The 23,821-nt window shown below is 36.4% G+C and overlaps 1 protein-coding gene across 12 annotated transcripts in view; it reads right to left on the bottom strand.

The window, feature by feature from the left end:
- LOC111872821 (sex determination protein fruitless) overlaps positions 1-23,821 on the bottom strand; it is a 160,875-nt gene that overhangs the window by 43,635 nt on the left and 93,419 nt on the right. Inside the window, exon 5 of one of the 12 annotated variants that reach the window (XM_033754844.1) lies at positions 2,954-3,152. The exons of 8 other annotated variants lie outside the window; for them this stretch is intronic. In XM_033754844.1, the coding sequence (XP_033610735.1) occupies positions 3,142-3,152 (11 nt within the window). In that variant the 3' untranslated portion in view covers positions 2,954-3,141. Of the gene's footprint in view, positions 1-2,953; positions 3,153-7,245; positions 7,792-20,282; positions 20,747-23,821 lie in introns of those variants that run through there. 3 more of the 12 variants (XM_023867023.2, XR_004513951.1, XR_002844299.2) reach the window with 3 other exon arrangements.

Here is a 23,821-nt window from a genome sequence, read left to right as displayed (position 1 = left end):
ATACCAAAAAGTACTGTGCATCAAATTTTGACTGAGGATTTGGGTAAATGGGAGGTCTGTGCGCAGTTTGTACCGCACACGCTGTCAGGCTATGAAAAACATGCCAGAGTGGAACACTGCAAAGACACGTTACGGTCGGCCCAAAGTGATACAAAATTTACAAAATCGATTGTTACTGGTGACTAGACATGGTGTTTTCAATACGAGCCTCTCACAAAGTGGCAGAGTGCAGCATGGTTGAGCCCAAAGAAGCCGAAACCAAAGAATGTGCGCATGCAAAAGAGTCAAGTAAAGACACTGCTAACCGTTTTCTTCGATTCCAAAGGTATCATTCACAAGGATTTCTGCCAGAAGGTCAAACAGTGAATTCTGATTATTATCTCGGAGTCCTCGATCGTTTGTTGGCGAGAATTCTTCGAATTCGACTTGAATATCGAGAACAAGGTTCCTGGTCGCTCCTCCACGACAATGCCCCACCCTACAAATCGAAGATCATGCGCGATATTTTTGGCCAGAAAAGGGATCACAGTCCTTGATCATCCTCTGTATTCGCCAGATTTGGCTCCAGCAGATTTCTGGTTGTTCCCAAAAGCTAAGTTGGCGATAAAAGGAGACAGTCATGACACCATCCAGGACATCCAAAGGGAATCTACCACAGTTTTAAATGCACAAAAGGGGTACTGTGACTGTTTTCGATAACTTTTCAATTGATTCCAGCTATGTATTGATTCAGAAGGAGAGTATTTTGAATAAAAAGAGTAAAATTTTGAAAATAATTCACATCTTGTATTTTTAATGAACACGGTCCTAACAGAACCTGGACACACTGTGTATGACCCACTACATCAGAAACTAAAGAATTTTTCTGATGCCCATTTTAGATGGACAAAAATTTAAGGAAGTGATCTAAAGTAAAGTGAATATGAAAACTAATATCACAAATCTGAGCTGAGTTATCATGATGTATTACTTATATTATATTTAAATGGTTTAACAAAAGACAAATATAACAATTAGGTATAAGATAATTCTAAAATGTTACAATTTTCTGAAGGTTTGTAGATTATAACAATAGCCCTTGCAATCCTGATAGTGTCAACTGCAGAGAAAATATAAAGCTGTAAAGAAGTTAATTAACAATACCATGTACTTTGAGTCCATAATTCAATTGCTGTTATGACTGTGAAATGCTTATAATAGCAGTAACTGCTTCTTAAATTTACAACATGGAAATACCTGGAGTTATATCCAAGCATTTTGAACTACCTACACAGCACATACACTCAAAGGGTCTCAGTAACAAGATGAAAGTATCCATTACTATATTGCCATCCAAAACCCATACAAAAAACACAGCAGAAGTTTTAATACCAGAGGCTGCTCTCCATTCTGTCACATTTCTAAGCTAATGAGACTAACCTAACTTGATTGGTAACTGGGGAACCTAAAGAAAATCTCTATACATAAACTAATTTTTCCTCCAGTTTATGCATTCAAGCCTCCATTAAAATATCCCCCATTTACTTTTGATACTTTCTATTCCACAGATTTATTTATTATTTTTTACTGCTAGTGGGGTGGGACTAAGTCCCTTGTACTGCGGCCACTTCTGGCCTATTGTACCAGCCCCAGATGGTAGGTGAGGGTGATTGTGGAGCAATTGGTGGAATGAAGATTGGCAGGGGAAACCGAAGTACTCGGAGAAAACCTGCCCCAGCGCCACTTTGTCCACCACAAATCCCACTGACCAGACCTGGGATCGAGCCCGGGCTGCCGCGGTAGGAAGCTAGCGACTAACCGCTTGAGCTATGGTGCAGCCTTCCACAGATTTAAGCATCACATTTGAACACACGTACCACATTAGTGAAACATTTTTATCAATAATCTTCCAAATTGTATGTACTCATAGGATTTGAGGTTCTCACAGCAGTGGTTATGTTGAGTACTATCTTCTAGGATATAAGGATGTGTAGTCTGTTGAAAGTCATAAGTCATATAGATACCCATGTAGAATGTGTCAGATGACACCGACCTTCCTTGTGTGTCGACAACTTCACTGCTGATAAGGGGGAACCAAATGGAAAAAATGTTCAAACTGGATTGGCTGATCAGACTGGTCAACCGGTGTATCAGCCAACCCAGCTTGGTTATTTCTCCAATTTGGATCCCCCTTATCAGCAACAATGTTGATATGACAGATTCTTCATGGATATCTATATGATTTTAGTCCTAGGGTTCAGTTTTTATTCCCCAGATGGCACTAGCAGTAACTAAAAAATGGTTTCACGACATGAAAATCTCAAAATTAAAGCTATGCATTTGTTTTAATGGTTTTGGTTTGTTGGCTACGTTTGTTGCATAAAATTTCCATTCCTACCTTAGTTTTAGGTTTGTACATGCTGTATCTGAATTTTTAATGTACATTTTCCTGTTATCTCCCATTGACAGAGATTGATCTCAGGTGTTTATGCAGCTGCAGTTATAAGGACTTAGGTTGGTCAATAACTGAGGTTTCCTCTTTTGAACAGACCCAACAGAGTAGGTGTCTCACACCCCTCATCTGACAACAGAAACAGATCCAGTTTCTGAAATGTTGCAGTCTTTTGTGTTCTTTAGAATGCCAGATGATGAAGAACGTCCAAAAACCCAGTAATACTAAATAAAAAAGTTCAATTATGCCATCAAATTACCTGCCCTAGTTGGCTGATAAGATTTGAATTCCTATTTGTCGCCCATTTGCAATATGCAACATTTCATGAGAATTTAACAAAGGGTTCAGAACTTCAAGGATATTACACACAGTTTTGGACAGACTGCTATGGTGTTCATAGTGGTTTTCTTTTCTGTGCTCTTCCTCTGAGATTCATTACACAACCAGAATATCTTTATATGTTGCATCAACATTCTGGACTCTCACTTCATAATTATAAGCTTACACTGCAGGGATTTTGAACGAGGTAAGAGGAAGGCCCTACTCAGTAGAAATTCATCCTTCATTCAGGCATGTAGTTTCAATGTACTGCAGAAAGCAAAGTCCACTCAGCACTTGGTACACTGTTTTCTGTGCATCTTACTCTATCTTCAGCCACCCAAGTACTATATCTTTTTGGTATTGTGCAGAACAGCAAACTCATTCTCAGCCTACTGGTACCCTGAAAAACAATAAAAAATTAAAATATGGAATACCTTAACATTCACACTAAATCTTTTGGTAAATGTGCATATTACTGGATAACAAAAGTACCTACCATACTGATGTATCTGGCTCTGTAGAGAAGTGTTCTTCATCCGACACCACTATTCGTATCATTCAGTTTCACATAAAGAATTAAATAATTTTTAAGGTTGTAGGGTTTGAGGTTCTCACAGCAGTGGTTATGAAGACTTCTATTTTCTGGGGCACAACACTCTGTAGTCTGCTGGAAGACAACAAACGTTTTGGGAGAACATGTTGCCCCATCTTCAGGGTTGAACAATAAGCCAAGCAAGAAACAGAGTAAGGAGAAATGGTCCTCTGAAATGTCAGCTGACTTTAGATGAACTACAAGGCATTGACTCTCAAAAGACAGAACTCATCTTTAAGTCTGGCTACAAAGAAAAGAAATATTCAAAGTTCATTTTCTAATTCTTTATTATTGATTTATTGCTAGCAATGATTACATATTATTTCATAAGGAAATGAAGTACAGATTCATTACAAAATGATCAAGTTAGTTACTGACACAAGAATATAAACTACAGAATTAAAGAAGCATACTAAGCCAACACACTCTACATTACATGACTAGAAACACTAATTGCCACACTGGTGCAGTCTTACATCAGAAAGCATATAAAGAATAAGTCCAAAATAATGCACATGTTAGGAGGCATGAATACAACCTGCATTACAAGTTTGTATGTTGTAATGAAACATAAAGGATCACAAAACTTCCTCATTTTTCAAACTGTATGTTAATAAGTCTCTAAAAAGATTAACTTTTAAAGTGCTGCATCCCCAGAAGTGCTATAGTAAGGAAAGTAAGAGTAATTTGCTTTAATATTTCATAGGAGGAAGATTCCAGTGTTCCGTGTAGATGTAACTGCACTTTCCTACACATTCATCAGGTCTGAATAATATCAGAAAGTTTTGATCAGGGTTATGGAATTTGCTGTGAGAAGTATATGGTCTTGAGGCTGCAGAATATCTGGAACTAATGCCACCAGAAATTCTATCTCTTTCAAAGCAGCACCTTATAGTTTTCACCAAATTGAAACAGAACAGAAAAACAGTAAATACTTTTCTCTCTTTGGGAACTTTTCCAATGGTAGAATCAAATTCACAGGATAACAAGTTATTTTGGGCCTTCACTGTAATTCATTACCACTAAGAGAAATGTAAACTGACTAAAGAAACTGCTATAGTATTTGCACATCTGCTATTAAACACTTTTTAATAACATTTTATTTTAACTCTTAACTGGTGACATGAAGTGTTTCAATTGTAAGATCTCAAATGGACTGTAAAAGTACCACACATGTCATAAAGTATGTGAACATAAGTTTTCAAAACCTAAGACCATAAACTTGAGAAAATGGCACATAAAAATACTAAAAACAAAATTAAAAAATGAGTAAGGTTGTGTATAACAATTATGTAATTCTAATATCATATTTATAACAACTCAGCAAATATTTAAAAAATTTTCTTTGTGCTTCCAAGTCAGTCTCCTCACTAGTCCAGAAAACGAGTTTAAGGTCAGCGTTATTTTGTATTAGTTTTAGTAACTGATTTGATGTTTATAATGATCATCTTCAAAATGTCAACATAATAAGTACCATTGTTACGACAACCATTTTCAAATTTGTATAAGTGAAAGAACAAGCATCCTGTAAAATTAACATGAAATCAGGGCAAGTTAAACAAGAGAAATTAAGAAATGACTGAACACTCACAAAACCACAGCAACACAAACTGTGTAAATGAGCATGTCTGATCACTTCACAACACAACAGAAAAAAACCAACAGCCTGAACAGTCAACCACACTATACTGTGGCAATGAGAACCCTGAGACATAACAGTTGGCCTGGAAAAAGTGAATATAGTGAGGGTCACAGTTACGGGTTAGTCTACCTATACTTACATTATATCATAATTCTCTGTGAATTCTTTTATGAAACTGGGCTCTTAGAATGATAATGCATTATTAACTCTTTCTCCAAAGAAACTTTTAATTTATATATGTGCTGTTCAATGTATCAGTGACAATTAAATTTTAAATACAAAAACCTGCATTTCTTTTTGTTCTAAAATTATATAATTTAAAGAGTAAACTGTCAAAGAACAAATAATAACGTCAATGATTACAAAATTTTTATCAGCCAACAAGTAACAGTTTCTGAATAACTACGATTTATAGGTGAAACAGATTTTAAGACTCCTCCATTAAATTACATCAACATGTATATTTGTGAGAATACGTTAGTAACAAGACAAGAAGGGAGTACAAATGTTATACATTTTATTCTAACAATGTTGATTAATAAACATATAAAAATGTCCAAACAAACTGGATACAATCAATCAATCAATTTATTTGTTCCCAGAATCCATATTTGATGATACAACCTACCGATATAGAACAAGTGTGTAAATGTAAAGAAGTTTATTTCTTCTTGATATAAGTGAAAGATTTACAGAACACTAAAAATAATGTCAAACCAACAGCCTTCAAACTCAAATAGCAGATGTGCTCACTTTCTTCTCTTTATGTTAACTACTCTACATCCTCAAATCACACAACTGACACTTTTTAAGACGAATTTAAAATCATCCATAGTTCACACTAATTTCTGTCATACAGAAATTAAACTGAGAATGTCTTGAGTTCCTTAATGGAATCCATTAATGCAAAATAAAACAATGAGTTCTAGGTAGAACTCATAAAGTTTACTTTCCTATTGCAATGGCTTTTAGTATCATATTTTGATAATGTCAATTAATAATCCAACAGTGGAGTTTGATTTAGCATAGCCAGCATGCTGGTTTTGTGCACAGATGTTCATATGAATAAATTCTGCAGAATCAAATTTCTGCCTCTACCACCACCATCACTAGTCTAGTACTATTATGTCTATGTTTATGGCGCAGAACTTTGAGTCTATGTTCAGCAGTTCTAACACAGGCAAAATCTACATTGAAGAAACTCTTCCCAAGTAGATAATATTATTGCTGCTACTACTACTACTAATAATAATAATAATAATTAGAACTGAATCTTCAACATATTTAAATCTGGAAGCAATAAGAACTTAAACTCTTATAGGATTTCAGTATATGACCATCTACCCATTTTCAGCATACAAACGCATGACATAAACTGAATTTTACTGTTGGATTAAAAATCTACGTTACTTAAATTTTGCTGTTAACACCATAAGTTTTGTGGGACTGTAAGTTTACACGATAGGGATATGATACAGGCTCTGAGTCCTAAGCAGAACTCCTTGTTTTTATTTCTATAGTTAAATGACCTAAACTGCACAACGAGGAGCTTCATAACTTGTATTCTTTTCCAAGTATAATTAGAATGATCAAGTCAAGGAAGATGAGATGGACGGGGCATGTAGCATGAATGGTGGAGAAGAGGAATGCATATAAGATATTGGTGGGAAAGACAGAAGGAAAGAGACCACTGGGAAACCAAGGCGTAGGTGGGTGAACATTACTAAAATGGATCTTAAGAGAGCTAGGATGGGATGGTATGGATTGGATTGATCTGGCTCTGGATAGGGACCAGTGGAGGGTTCTTGTGAACATGGTAATGAAGCTTCAGCTTACATAAAATGCTGGGAAATTCTTAAGTAGCTCTACAATTGGCAACTCCTCCAGAAGGGCTCTGCTCCATGAGTGAGTAAGTAAGTTAAATGACCTAAAAACTTACTGCAAAACCTCATGGAGACCACACTGGGCAACTGACATCCAGGGCAACATATTGCAATGAAAAAGATTAACCTTCACGATCCATAATTCCATATAATTATTGGGCATCCAAATTAAGGACTGTTAAGTCAAGTGGAGGGTGAAATTATAGTTCACCTGATGGTAACTTTCTGAAGCTACAATGAAGAAACCAAGATGTAAAGAGAGAGAGATAAAAGCTATGGATGGAAATGTAGAGTGGATGGGTCAGTTACAAACTGCAATGCATTGATTTCTGTCTAGCATGAAACTCTCTGATATATTGGGTTTCTGGACTTTATCCATCGTCCGAATCCTATAGTAACTACATGAAATTCTCTCTATAACATGACAGACACTTTCAGAATCAATAAACTCCAGGGCATGAAAATGTTGATAAATTCCACAGACAATGATGAATAAAAGAATAATATTGTGGTCTTCAGAATACTGTCTTATGTAATTTTGTCTAAAGAAGTATTTCATGGCAATTGAATATACATCATACAATTGTCAAGAGATGTCAGGACTGGTCTCGCAAAACACTAAACTCAGCAACTCTAACCTCCACTAGCTAACAAATGAAAAAAGCAATCAACCACTCAATAAATCAATAAATAATCTGATGAATATTTCATTTTAAATGTTTTCTCCTGATATGAAGCTTGAGACTGTCTGAACGAGAAAAAAATTTTAAACACATTTCACACTGGTGATGCTCAGGGAAATGTGATAAGTAGTGGTTCCTCATGTTTGTCACAGTTTTCCCACACACTTTACACTGTGCCAAACCCATAGGAAGTTTATCATACATGCTCAAATGTCCTGATCTGTGTGGCGTATACGATCCTGGAAAAGAAGAAAAGAAAATATATATGGTCAACTTTTATAATTTTATGTCTATTCAAAATTTTCATGATGACAAAGCATGCACAATTATGTATGCACATCTTTTTAAGTGTGACAATACAAATATGCAATAAAATAATATAGAATTCAACCATGTCACGGTTCATGAAGGATGTGTGAAGTGGGTTGAGGCCTATGAAGCCAAACAATGCCCAGAAAATATCTGTAGAAAAACTGTTATCTCATAAATTATTCTTTATTCATTTTGGCTATACTGTACTTGATGTTTTAAGGTAAACCTGGTCTCCTTAAAGGAGGAATTTTGCTGAACAGCCAAATAAACAAAAACTACTCAGAGAAAACTCTAAATCATGACATATCAAAGACCACATAGCATACTTCAATGTAATGAACCATATTCTTCCAATCGAGGACTCAAAGTTGTTACTGAAAAGGGGGAAAACCCCCTGTTCTGATTAAACGCACTTTTCAAAATACTGACACTCTTATTGTTTTTGTAGATTTCCTATGAATAAAGTCTCCTCAATAATTTCTTAGAAGGTCATCCAACATTCTATTCCATGCTTCTATTTATAAGATATGGCAGACAGTAACATGTGACCATCATATGACTACATAAACTACTTCATTTGAATGTCATGTTATGTAACTTAATTACGAGGTGTTGAGGTTATGCCAACACAATGTAATATAATTAGTTGTATATATCCCTTCAATTTGCTATGTGTTTTGGCCTAGCCAGCCATCAAGAGGCTAGCTTTACATTCATTATCCACTTTACTGTTGTTACTACCAAACTGTACAATGTTGCAGTACTTCTGCATGAATGAGGGGGTGGTGTGTAGAAATATTCGATGTGCAGCTTTTTTGAGCAACACCACAGTCTCCCCTCCCCTTCTGGAATGTTCTGGAGGCAGAAGAGACTGAGGCTGGCTGAGACCCCAAAAAAAGTTTTAGGAATATACAGTTATCTTACCGCCATCTATGAGCCGATTGTCTAGACAAATGTGGGAACCTCAACGTCTCACAACCTTATGTGCCTCCATGGCCTGTTACCTTTACTTTTACTTTTTTATTATGCAGGAATAAATGTGCATGGAATTACTCAATTCAGTGAGTCTGCATGCTCAGAAGCAGTGGAACAAAAAACAAGCAGTGAGTCCTGTACAGTAAGACACAAATTACTAAATAAAAGAAGATAATGCAGGGATGTTCAGTGATGTGAAGACTTTGACAAACTATAAATAACTGATCCAAAAGAAGATAAACTTTACAATATGAATGTAAAAGTAAAAAGTAAAGCTATCCCTGTACCAGGCCATGAAGGCCCATAGGGTTCTGAGATGTTGAGGGTCCCACATTATCTAGACAATCAGCTCAAAGATGGCGGTAAGGTTGTCAGCCTCTCACCAGCCACGCTTTACTCCCCAGGAAAATTATTTAATTCCTAGTACTCATTTCTGTTAGAGGCTGAGTAAACCCCAGGGCCTAGTGCGGCTGGAAGGATTAGGTCAACTGAAAAATAAAATCCAATGACCTCATCGGGACTTTAACCCATGACCTTACGGCTTGTAGCATAGCCCCTCAACCAACTATGCTACCGCGTGCCCCACAATATGAAAGTATGTGTTAATAATTGTTTTGAGCTGTTTTGTTATCATATTATTCTGTTAACTGGTTAAAACGTGAAGGTTCTGTTTGAGGTTCTAATAGCAACGGTTATGAAAACTTCCTCCTTCTGGGATATACTGTGCAGTCCACTAAAGGTCTCCATCTTTCAGGGTCAAAGAATAAGTCAGGCAAAAAACCAGCATGAAGCAGGTAGCAAGCTAAGCCATACTTACTATGTGCTTATTCTTTGACCCTGAGTTGATGGAGTGACATGCTCCTCCAAAAGGTTAGGTGACTTTCAATGGGCTGTCTGGCATTATATCCCAGAAGAAAGAATTATGTTTAAAATGCTATGTTAAAACTAGATTTCTTTTGTATCTACAAAATTTTAACTGACTAGTTATTTAAACATACTTAGCCACAGAATAATGACTGGTATTAACACTGTGAAGGGGCATGCGGTAGCGTAGTTGGTTGAGGGGCTATGCTACAAGCCGGAAGGTCACAGGTTCAAGTCCCAATGAGGTCATTGGATTCTTTTCAGTTGACCTAATCCTTCCAGCCACACTAGGCCCTGGGGTTTACTCAGCCTCTAACAGAGTACTAGGAATTAATGAAATAATTTTCCTGGGGAGTAAAGCGCGGCTGGTGCGTAAGGCTGACAACCTTACCACCATCTTTGAGCCAATTGTCTAGATAGTGTGGGACCTTCAACGTCTCACAACCCTATGGGCCTTCACGGCCTGGTACAGAGATAGCTTTACTTTTTTTTTATATTAACACTGTGAATTACTGTGTTCGTATATTAATGCCTGCATCACACAATTTTATATATAATTTTAACGAGCAATATGGCTCAGATGGTATACTTCTGGCTTGTATTTGGGAGGTGCTCAGTTTCAACATCAGCCAGTACATCGTCTACCTTGTTTTCCTCTGGCCCTCTAGGGAAATGCTGGGTTAGTACCTTGAAACAGGCCATGTACACTTCCTTCCTCATCTGTTCCAATTCATCAACCTACCATTTGACATTACATAGCCTGAGCTACAAACAGCATCATTTAATAAACCACAAATACAAATATATAATTTCTTCAATGTGCATCAGTCACTGTATGGGTCTTCTTGAACAGTTGCATCTAGACACCTACAATATAAAGTTCAAGAAAACCAACACTGAGACAAGACATGCCAAAGAGACTGTACATAAAACTGCAAAACAAACACCAGCATATAAACACAATAACTAACAATGCCAATACTGATCAACATTCTATGGCTTAGTGGTTTACACCTGAAGTAACTATCTAAGAAAAACATTTTAGATACAGAATGAATAAAGCATAATTTTAACATTAGAAAATTTTAACTGAAAAAATGCTATAACAACAAAACAGCTCAGGAAAATGTACATTTCATACAACATTAACACAAAGATTCATATTCTAAACACTGCCCAATGTGTAGTAATAACATTAAATTGGATATTAGAGAATTAACTTAAAGGCAGCTAAATAGGTCAAAACACATAGCATAATAAATGGATATATAAAATTCATTGATTATATACCACACTGCGTTGATGGAACCTCCCCACCTATTAATACCATCACTGTTTTCACAGTACCAGCACAATATAATTTAATGTAATTTACTAAACTGTAATTGTGCTTAAATTACATAGTTCTATGCAGACTTGTTACAAGATCAGGAGTTTAATGTACGTATTATAATATACTACATAAATATTTCTTGGTTTCCACACAATCCAGTAAGTGCATCAATTTAAATGTGGACATGTGCCAACAGCCCTTGAATGGACCAAGTTGGCCACATGAGACAAACCTATATGAGTACATATAACACAGCATATATCTGTCTTCTTGTATGTCTGTAAGTCAAGAATCATCAGTCTAATTCCAACAAAATTTCAGGATTTAGAGACAGGGGCCCAGTGAACTTAAATGGAGGTTGCAGATGTCATAAGTCTGTTACTGATGCCATCTACAGGTGCTAAAATCACACAAAAGGAAAGAAAACTGAGAATGCTTCATGTTCAGCAAGAGATCAACAGCTTAAGCAAACCCAAGCATCACCAACACTACATTAAGGAGCAGGCAAATACTGATATGGAGAGACAGAAGTTTAAATAATATAAGATCATAGAAGTTTTGTTATGATAAAGAGTGGATCCCAGTGCTCCAATAAAATAAAAGACAGAGATACAATAAGGGTAGGAATCACTAATTTATGTCTTGAAACATGCTACAAAGGTGCGGTGGTCAATCTGTAGCCCATTTTCTGCATCTTGCTTCACACAAATAACACATAAATTATATTGCATCAGACATCCAATGATTTCTACTCGTATATAGTTAGTTAGTTATTGGAGAGGGTGGGTTTCCCCATGCACTTAGACCTGTTTTGGTCCATTGTGCTTCCCTCTATGATTTCTACCAGTCTCTATATCCTACCGGTACTGGTGCTTACCATCAGTCCCGCCCAGCCAACGAGACCGGCTCTACCAGCTGAGAGGTATCTATAATGCTTCCCCCATCTACCAGAGGTATTAGAGACTGCTGTTGGGCGGGAAACATCCGTAACTTGGCTCAGTGATCTCCTTTGGAGATATGAGTTTCTTTTACGTGCTGTAAAGCTACGACACGGGACCCACGGCTTAAAGTCCCTCCCGGAGGACTTGTTCCCTGAATTTTTCCGCCCTTAAAAATTCGACCTCCGCCGGGTATTTGAACCCCCATACTACGAGTCATGAGGTGGGAACGTTACCTCTACACTACAGAGGCCGCTTTACTCGTATATAAATACATTACTTATTATTTTCAATGTAAATATATGTGGTATGTATCAAATACTGTGGTTATGAGACATGATAATATAAACTCTACATGGATGCTGATGTATTACTTTCATTCTTATGGCTCTATAGACACAGGGTTACTATTTGTGCAACTGCATTTGTTTCATATACACATCAGCTTTTTGTCAGTTTTTACTGATTCGCAGTTCATTATCATTATCACCATAATCCTCACAAGTTTGGGAAGGGGGGTTACACGATTCAAAACTTGTACTTCACTACATTTCAAGCCCCACTGACAAAAATAAAGCTATTTGATCTATGGTTACCAAGTCAAACATGCCTGAAAGCTAAAATTCAGGCATTCCAGTCACTTAGTAGATTTTGCAGGTTTCGGTAGACTATGGAGTAGAAACAAAATTTGCTTTGTCTTGCATATTATACATGTGAAAGTTCCAATCCTTTGATGGATTTTAAGCATATAAAATCTTCTTCATGTTATTTAAACATACATTGTACTATGTATTGCTTATGGAAATATTACAAAATGTAGAGGCCAAATCCAGGAAAGCTAAACGTGCTTATAAAATTAACAGCTATTTTTGCAGAATTTGAATCATACACACATCTGTCCCAATACAGTTAATTGTGACCTTATCATAGAGCTGAAAGAAAAACCCAATTCCAATTTCCTNGGGGGGGGGGGTCAAGATTATTCAGACTTGGCATATTTTCTAGATAATAAGATGAACATTTCCCCCAGAAAATTCAGCCTTAAATTCCCTTACATATTATCATCCAAAGATGCAGCAAAATGACCTTCAAATCAAACTGAATTTTGTCTAGCGGCCATTCTCAAAACTGATCTGCTCACTGGGAAGAATGCATGTGACCATCACATGACTCATGATTATCACTGAGAAACAGTGCAGTCATTGTGAAGCTTGTTAGCCTATCAAAATAGGCTAAGAAGATTTTGTACTATGTTTCAAATTAAATTTGATTCTGTATGCCATAGAGTATGGAAACAGGGCAGCCAAAAGTCATGTTGATCTTCCCCCAACCAAGAAAATGGCATGTGAATGGAGCACAAGATGAAGAGTTACAAAAACTACACAAGGACAATATGCCAGCTGAGTACAAAACCAGAATTTTGGGTTTCAGAAATTTGTGGTTACTGCAAGGAAGAAATCATATTTTGAACCTGGGCCAAATAGCAATATGGATAGTTTCTCTAACTTCTGACAGTCCACTGAACAGGGCTGTGGACACTAAGGGTGCTGAATTGATAGCAACTAAAACTTCTGGCTGTAAGAAAACACATTACAGTGCCATTTTAGTATGTTGTGCTGAAGGCACAAAACTCTTTCTGTTGTTAATATTCAAACAAAAATGATGCCCAAAGATAAAATTCTGTGAGGAATTTTTATCCATATTCATCTTAAAGGATGGATGATGGACTGACAAAAAATAGAATGAAGCTGTGGCTAAAGAAAGCACGGGAAAATGTCTGGGTAGCCCTTTTAGTGTGTGACTAGTATCGGGCACACATAACAGAGGCAACAAAAATGGTAGTTAATGAATCAAACATGCAAGGAGATGTGATTCGAAGAGTCCTTACTAGCCAATTTCAGACACATCTTGATTAATAAACCATTTAAAGAATTCAAGTGTGAGGAGTGGAACAATTGGATGTAAGCACCAGATTACAATTTGACAGGAATAGGACAAATTAAGCAGCCAACTGCATCATAGGTTTGTTAATGGGTGAATTCATGGGAGTCTGTGAAACATGAGACATATGTAAAGTCTTTCAAGATGTGTAGTATCAGCAATGCCTTTGATAACACTGATGATGATGATGCACTGTTTGAAGAAAGTGAAAGTCCAAATGGTAACATCAGTGATGAGTGTAATAGTAGTCACAAAGATCTTTATGGGTTCTATGACCAGTAAAACTTCATGTTGCATTGCTGTTTTGTTTAGTAAGTACTTGTGAATTTGAGTTCAAAATGCATGCAATAAAACTTTTCCCCAAAATTTGCCCTCTACAACCTAGGTGCGTCTTATGGTCCACTTTCATCGTTTTCTTCTTCTACTATCCTTAACACTTTAGGACTTTAGGACCCATTATGAGCCTCAGTGCTGATCCAACCAATTGTGTGAGGTCTGTAATGTCTATTTCATCCATCCTATCCATGTGTGCTCTCCAATGCATCCTTCATTTCTCTGTATCACCTGCTATGTCAGCTAACTGTTTCACTACACAATGGTCTTTCAACATTCATCCAGCAGCTGGCTGGAGGAAACTCATCTTCTGTGTGTCCCATCTCTTCCTGTCCACACTCTTCAGAATCTACATTTCAGATTCAAAAAGCAGGGCAGATTTTGCTGTCATTTTATGAGGTCTTAACAGAACCTACTCTGATATACTTCTACTGAAATTTCTTCTAATTAAACCATTCAATTTAGTAAAATAATTTATCTTATCTTCCAAGTCAACATATTCATAACTGGAGATTTTATTTCTTATGTACTTAAATATCTCAACCCTTTAAATTATGTGACTGTTAGTCATAGTTCTAGCATGCAGTAATTAAGTGCCTTTCAATTCCATATTTTTCTTTCTGTCCCATAAAATGAGCTATTTTAAAAAATGTAATGTGAGATCTTTTGCAGCACCTCCTCAGTTACACGGGAGAACTTGACACTCTGCATGTAGTAAGGCTGTTTCTCCAAAATGACCAATGTTCATCAGTCTTCCCTAATTTTGTTTATGCACCCACACACACTCTGTATGTGAGAAGACAGGGTGCATCCTTGCTGTATCCCTCTTGTTAACTGTATTTCAGATGTTAAGATCATTTGAATTTACAACATCTGCAGAACATTTTGATATCCATTCTACATTGCAATTCTGCCATATTTCAGCAATTCATTATGGATGCCTCCTATAATGCGACTCTTTATACTCTTCAATACTGACAGCTCTAGATCCAATTTATTTACAGAAATTAATTCCAAAGATGAATGGTGAATAAGCATTCTCCAGAGTTCTCATCCAGCTGTTTATCAATAACATTTTTGTCTACACATTCCAAACATTCTGACAATATTCTCCCCATTTTCCATAAGTGATATTTACCTAAGATTATCCCTAGTTTCTGATTTAAGAGCATTAAATACCTTACACCCTGTTCTTTGAGTTCCAGTATGGTTTCTTTCAACTAATTTCACAAATCTATCACAATCTTACCTTCTAGTTTTCTTGGCTAGTCTCTTCACTAATATGGTTCTTTTTCATGTCGATTTTCTATGTTCAATAGCTTCATTCAACGTCCAGTTCCAGGATCAGAACCAAACTTCTGATTTATTTTTCTTTGTTCCTAAGCTCCCTAGGGTTACTTGTGTTTTGGATTTACATATATTTTTCCACTATTCTTCTAACTTCATCCCTTCTCAGAAATCTCTGGTCTCAAACTCAAGCTGCTTATAAAATACCTGAAAAATTCTTCACTGGCTCTGCTCGTTGCAAAGCTCCATTTCTACCATCTAAACACAGTGACAAGATGTGGATTTTGTGTTATTCATTCTTATGCCACTGATGACAAGCCAACACAGCCAAGACAGAAAGTAGGCTTGTAAGATCACCACACTGTCTCTGTATCCACCAATTTCATCTTTCAAACAAGGTAATTAAATTTCATGGAAGTTCATATTAACATTATGCCACTGGAAGCTACACAGCACCACAATTTTATGTTCTACAATAACTAATAACAACATGGCTGATAGGCAACCTTGCAAAGTGGGAGGGACACTTAATACAAGGTTCTGATATGATATACAGTAATAGTGCTTCAAAAGAATATGCAACTTTTGTTACAGTAACTTTTTTGTACAATATAAAATAACAAAACAGCAGCTATGTCAACTCTTTCTAAAGCTACCAGCTTCATGGCGATAACTAATGAACCACTGGATCTAGGCATGTGAAATTGGTATTGAGATGGATCATAAACACCTACTTGTTATGCATGAAACACTGTAAGTCAACAATTATGAACATGGCAACAGTGTACTTAATAAGGCCTCAAAAAATAATATAAAAATAACATTAACAGATAAGAGAAACCAGGAATCCATGCAACAAGAAAAGTAACTTTTATGGGTTCTATTCAACTCCTTGCAATTCCAGTGACTTTATCTGAAGATAAAGGGCAGACAGCTGGGTATTACTGCAACGGTTCCTAAAGTTTGTAATTTACAGACCGGCAAATCAGAAGTTGGTTCTCCAAGGACCACTATCCTATCTGCCTCATATGGTGTAGTACAGCTGCCTATGAACTTAATTGTTACTGCAACAAAACATGATTGCTTGTAACATTTAAAGTAACACATTTATGTGATATTAAAAACACAGATATGTCATGATCACCCATACTGAACATCTATACCACCACTCAGCACACTGCACCATTAAACACCATAAAAGGGAAAGGAGAAGGAACCAAGATGTTCTACATAAACTACAGTAAACTCCATTAATAAGTTGGTGTCAGGAGAGAGAATAAAGACCCATGTTATCAGCAAACTGTAGTATTTCAGAAAATTTTGTGAGAAATAATTTAACAGGCATGTTTTTGTTTATAACAAATATAATATCAAATTACAATAAAATTATATCATATTTAGGATAAATGCATGCCTTATATTTACATGTTTTTAAAATAGTCCAATATTTTGTTTTGGCATGACAGCTGGTGTCATTTCTTCATTACATAAATCTTCATATTTTGCAATTATAAAAGATGGAGATGATCACACTCAATCTTCTTTCCATCCATTTTATCACTTCACTGATGCTATCAAATACTCTGTTAATTTTATGGGTTTCAAGCTCACATTTCTTCACTCTTGCTGTCACCTTCGAATGAATGTTTTACTCTTCCACAGTTCTGTACTTCAGCTATAATTTCATCATCCTTGTACACAGTGACAAGAGTTCCATCATCTTCATGAACCCAGGGCTCGCAGGTCATTTACCTGCACTCTATCATCAAGAGTACTGGAAGTCTCATGCATATCTTCTTCCATGAAACTAAAAACTCTTCATGTTCAATACTACTGCCTGTTGAAGTGATGCATTTTGATCAGAAATTTTTAACTGTCAAAGAACTGAAGTTTTTCCATGCAAATGCAATACTGTAGGCTATGTTCTCAAATGTCACTGTTTTCAGGAACTGTGGCACTTGCAGCTCTGAGTTAACAACAGCTGTGAGCAATGTCCACTGGTTATAGGCTTTAAAAGCTTGGATAATGCCTTCATCCAAGGGCTGGATAAGAACAGTAGTATTTGTTGGTAGAAACATCACTAACTACATCTTTCGGTTTCAGAGAGTCGGGAGGAGGATGTACACAACAATTATACAGCAGAAGTGCAGCTTCTTCAACCAGTTTTCGTGAATGTAAGTAATTGTTTATTGCTTGTACAAAACCTTCATTGAACCATGACTAGAAATTATCATGATTCTTATGGCGTTCTTGCTGCTTTTATAAATGACAGGCAAAGATGTCATGTTAATATTCTTGAAACATCAAGGATTTTTCCAACACACAGGGGTTTTAATTAGTGGCTTCCCGTTTTGTTTGTGCAGAACAGTAAAGACATTCTTCACTTGCCAATTTTCATACCATATTTATTTGCTGACTTATTAACATCCAGAAACTTCGTTGGAAGCAATCAATAATAAAGTGCAGTTTTGTGACAACTGTACAATTGTTCTTCACTATATTAATACTCATTGATCATCTCAGGCAAAGCCTCAAAGAACTCTTTGGCCACTGCACTGTCACTGGAATGAGATTCTCCTTCTATGCTCACTTGCGTTGGGCAATGGCAAATTTTCCGTCTCGATGACCAACCATGAGTTGCATTAAAATCATCAGCACTGTTGATCTGCTTATGAAATTCAAGTACCTGTGCTTGCAGAAGTAGTCCAGATACTGGCACACCTTCACTACTTTTCTGTAAAGAACATGTACACAAACATTAGTCCACTTCACTTGCATCACTACATCACATTTTTTCTATCAAGGCTGATTTAATCATCTGCATACTTAACAAATAATCATATTTTGTCTTTTTCTTTCATCCAATCACAAACTTCTCCTGCAGGAACAACAAATTCCTGCAATGGACCAATAAAAAAATAATATAACTATATGAAATAAGCAAGAAAAAGAGTTGCAATAACACATTCCTCAAATAGCCTTTAAAAATGTCCATTTAATTACCTTTGTCTCAGCACGGTATTTCCAACGTGCCACATGGATTCCAACACTGGAGTAGTTTCCTGGAGCTCATGCAGAGGCATTGATATCTCCTTAGGAAATCATTGATTATGTACCGACTCAGTGACCGATTACATGCAGCCTTTTGAATGAAGCTGTTTACAAACAAAACAAGAAGTTCTAGGAATAACTAATCACCTACTTTTCTTTCACTGATATTTTTGTATCTGATACAAGTAAGAAAACAACTTTAGTACGTACGCACAATGAAGTCAACCAAAAAAAAAAAATACAATCTGGGAAGCCGCAGTATTGGTATTAATGATTAGAATGATCTCCGAGGTACATCACTGAGATGACCGTTTCATAAAGATTGGTTCGTGAAGTAAGGTAATATTAACGTTATCACCTTGACAATCTGAGAGGCTTCAGTGTTTGTATTACAGATGGGAAGGATTTATGATGTATGCCGTTTGGCATGACAGATACATGCCAAGTTTCATGATGACTGGTTAAGGAATTCAAGTAATATTACAGGTGTTACCTCAATAATTTGAGAGGCTGTAGTGTTGGTACTACTAAAAAGAGGAATTTCTTAAGTACACCGTTCAGACGGCCTCATTACCAAGTTTCAGAAGATTGATACAGGTGAATAGCTGCAATGTTGGTATTAATGATGAATGGGATTTATGATATGCATTGTTGAGATGGGCTCAGGTGGCACAACATACTTCTCAAGTTTCATGAAGACTGCTACATGCGTTCAAGCAATATTACAGTTCTGCCTCAGCAATGTGAATTGCTATAATGTTGTCATTACTGATGAATGGGAATTAAGAAGTGTGTCATCAAGATGGACTCAGGTGGAATGTTCGTATTACTGCTGGGGTTTATGAAGTGTGCCATTGAAATGGGTTTACGTAGCATGATATATGTACCAAGTTGCTTGATATTCAGTTCAGGAATTTAAGTAACACTACGTTTATTATTGCGACACTCTGAAAGGCTATAATGTTGTAATTACTGATCAAGAGATTTATGAAGTATGCCCTTGAGATGGTTTCATGTGGCATGATACATGAAAATTGGTACAGGCAGGCAAGCAACATTAGGGTGTTTCCTCGTAAATGTGAGAGACTGTAATGTTGGTATAGCTGTTGGGAGGGATATATGAATCAGGCAGTTGAGATGGGCTCAGGTGCCATGACATATATGCCAAGTTCCATAAAGATTGGTTCAGGCATTCAAAGGTTAAAAGAGGACACAGACAGCAAGTTGGTATCGTACAACTACCTTTAGTTTTTTCAAAATAAGGAAAGTAGTCTAAAAATTGCCACAAAATCTGAAATTTTGTTTACAAAGGAAATAAATGGAACCATTCTGGGAGATGAGTAGACCCCTTGTATATTCCTCATTCCATCAAATCTCCATAGGCATTACCACCAGTAAAGGTACAATAGGACATATGGAGGATTTAAGACCACAGAAACTGTTTTCAAGACTAATTATACTGTCATATTATTATCTCTGTATTACTATATTATTATTATTATTATTATCAATTATTATAATTTGGCATACTATTTCTGTATTATTATATTCTTATTACTATTTAGTATTAGTATTAATATTAATCTTTGACTTGTCCCATATCATGTATAATGATTCATGGATGAAATAAAATAAAATCGAATTGAATTGAATATCCGAATCCACAGTACGGTGAAGGGCATTGTGACACAGTTTTACTGTATTCAGCTGGCACAGGAAACAAATAATAAAAATATCACTAGTAAAACAGTCAAAAAGATCTGTAAATGCTGTGTTGGAGAATATTTATTGACTGCCAGAATTTAGGCATCCACACAATACTTCATCCCTGCTAATATAAATATATTTTGTATTTTGCTTCCATGTTTAAAACACACTTTACACTATGTACCAACCAATTATTAAAATGAACAAAATAGGTAGCATAAGGTAAAATGTTATTTTAATATTTATACCAAGCACTTAAGAGAACACAATTTATTGACACGATATTCTGTTACTTCCCTTGACAGTTATGGCTATACTGGTATTGACAATGAAGTGACATCAACAAACATGTCACATCCAAAAATCTTCCTGTGTACTGCATATGCCAGTAAACAAATTGGTACCAAATTAACTGTAGATAACAAATGCATCAGAATGTCACAAGTCCAAAATCTGTAACAAAGTAATAAAATAACTAGAGATAATAAATCACTAAGATTATATTATAAAAGAATGTATTTTTAAATTGTTCTGACAGATTAATTTTAAAATCATAAATGAAGAATTTTAAACTGGCCTGAGCAGGTTACTCAGATGGGAGAAAGAAGAAATGCACAAAGAATTCTGAAAGCAGACTCTTCAGTTCTACTACCAGTGCACTGGCCACGCCATAGCTCAAGCGGTTAGTCACCGGCTTCCCACCACGGTGGCCCGGGTTCAATCCCGGGTCTGGTCAGGTGGAATTTGTGGTGGACAAAGTGTCGCTGGGGCAGGTTTTCTCCAAGTACTTCGGTTTCCCTTGCCAATCTTCATTCCACCAATTGGTCCACAATCACCCTCACCTATCATCTGGGGCTGGTACAATAGGCCAGAAGTGGCTGCAGTACAAGGGACTTAGTCCCACCCCACTAGCAATAAAAAAATACTACCAGTACATTATATAACAGAAGAAAATTTATCCACTGTAATCATCAAGTGAAATGTTTGGTATATCAACAAGAGTTACTGAAGTGTTTGTGGTAAAGAAAATAGTAGAGTACAAGGTAAAGGTAAAGTTGTTCCTGTGCTTAACTAATTAAGCACTGTACCATGAAGGTGTGGAGTGGGGGGGGGGGAGTGGATGTATAGATTCACGTTTTCTTGACCTCGGCACTAGTTGGAAGTGGATAGTCAACTCCACATCCCAGCCATTTTACCCCTGAGGAAAGAGCCTGAGTACCCACTGAATAGGAAGCTAAGTGAGTCCCATAACCTATTTGAGTGACATTGAGAAGAGAAAATTCTTGCCTCTCTACCAGGACTCAAACTCTAACCCCTTGGTTGCCCAGTCTATAGCCAATCATTATATTGACTGTGTTATCCAGGCTCACCAAACAAAGCAAGTAAACAAAGAGAGTAACAGACAAAATTTGTTATATAAGGAATTAAAACATTTATCATTCTACAACAAAGAACAATTTTCCTATGTACGAATTCCATTCAATATCCACACGCCCATTCACCAAGAAATTAATCTGTAATGTTAAAAGTGAATTAATAAGGAGTGCTGACAACACTGTTTGTTGTACTAATACTGTCAAATTATGCACAGTTTCACTTTCATATCATCTGAATGAAGCAACATGGAGCAGGATGGCCTACCTGACTTTTAGGAAATATTATGGCCCTTAAGGCAGTAACACTGGAACATACTGCAGGGTGACACAGGATGCTCAGGTTCATTAAAGACCATAAATTAAACGTATAGTCAGTGTACTTACATATTTTCAAATAGACCTCTTTAATCTTATTGTCAAACTGAGGTCACAAATTTGATTTTACATGACAGAATAGAAATACATAACTTACCTGCACTACAATTTATTACACTTTACAATTTATCGCATCTGCAAAAACGAAGCACTTCACACATCTGTAGCTTCAGAACATTTTACAAAACCATCTTTAGCTCTGTCTAACAACACAGACGCTTCATACCACAGAGATAATAAAAAAACATTAAAAATATCATAATAACATTTCAGAGCAGAACAATTTTAAAAATGTTGCTGCTGCTATTATTATTATTAAAATTAAATTTAAAACTTGAATATAAATAATTCAACTTTAAGCGGATTTCATGGCTATTTTATAATAGAAATGTAAGCAAATCACAGCCAACAATAAAAAAAAAGGAAAATTTGATTTCATGCAGGTGGCACCATCAAAAGCAAAATTCCACAGACCTTGTAGTTTCTACATGTTGAATAAGCTACAAAAAGGCATATAAGAGTTCTATCAGGGATATACGTATATGTTCTAATTATACCATGATTTGTCTCTATATACATATGTATAAAGAAAAAAATTAACTCCTCATAGTGTCAATAGCAAAACTCCAACAATCACACTTGGTACAATTTGTTCTATTAAATACACATTCCTGAGTTCCCATTATGTTGAGGATGAAAAATGGCTGTTGAATATAAATGACTATTTACGCAAGTACGACACTCCACAAAATCAGGAAGAGTATTTTGATTCTTTCTATAGATGATGAAATTATTATTAGTGCCACAGTCATACAGACAGAGGAATCAAGATAAGATGATGACAGCAATGAGGAAGTGCATCAATAAACTTTAATGACACCATGGCACTGAGGAGAATGGCAGGCTACTAGGACAACTTAGTTAAGAAGGCAACTAAGTTCCAGCTGCATCCCAATGAATTTAACAGGGATTTGGAATTCTGTCTAAACCAATCACAGTACACAGCCATGAATATGATAAAAGAAGCAAAAGAACTTAAAAAATCATCATGAGGGGGGGCAATATAAATTCAGATGGTTGGGACACCACTGATCACATGACTCTACCCACCATTCCCCATGTGGTTTGCACTGGGATGGCGAAGAGATTAGTGTCTAAATATAGCATGTAAATATATCACATCACATCACATCAACCTCTGATGATGGAGACAGAGACAGCCTCTGAAATGGACACATACTTCATACTGACGTAGCTCTTTGCCTGAGGAGACTTCATTAAATAATTTTGTTCATATATACAGCATGTCCTTGGAGGAAAGGTTAATATTCTGGGAAGTCATAGTATTGGTCATTTTAAGCAAAAAAAGTGTGTATGTACATGCATCCCATTCTGAACGGTTTCTGAGATACAGCTATTTTGCCGTACAGTAGTTTGTATTTGGCAACCAAAATTGTTCTTCCCTCCCGAGCGTGAATCGGTGTGAGGCGTCAGTTGGCCATTGTGACCGCTGACAGCACCATTGTAGCAGTATTGTGAAAAATGCTGCAGCACATCTTCACAAATGCCAAATATTCTTACACACTATATGTTGTCCTCACATGAGCTGCGAAGTGCATTGATGGTGAGAGTGGAATTTTCAAAAATGTATTATATTAGGTAAACTGTACCAATGTAAGATTTGAGGCTTTCACGGCGGTGACTATGAAGAAAGCAGTCTTCTGGGATTTGCACCGTGTATATGTGGTGTTAACCGACGTTTCGGAGGAACGTATCG

This window comes from Cryptotermes secundus, unplaced genomic scaffold (assembly GCF_002891405.2).
Source record: "Cryptotermes secundus unplaced genomic scaffold, Csec_1.0 scaffold79, whole genome shotgun sequence".
Lineage (NCBI taxonomy): Eukaryota > Metazoa > Arthropoda > Insecta > Blattodea > Kalotermitidae > Cryptotermes > Cryptotermes secundus.
This window is presented reverse-complemented; position numbering and strand designations above follow the sequence as displayed.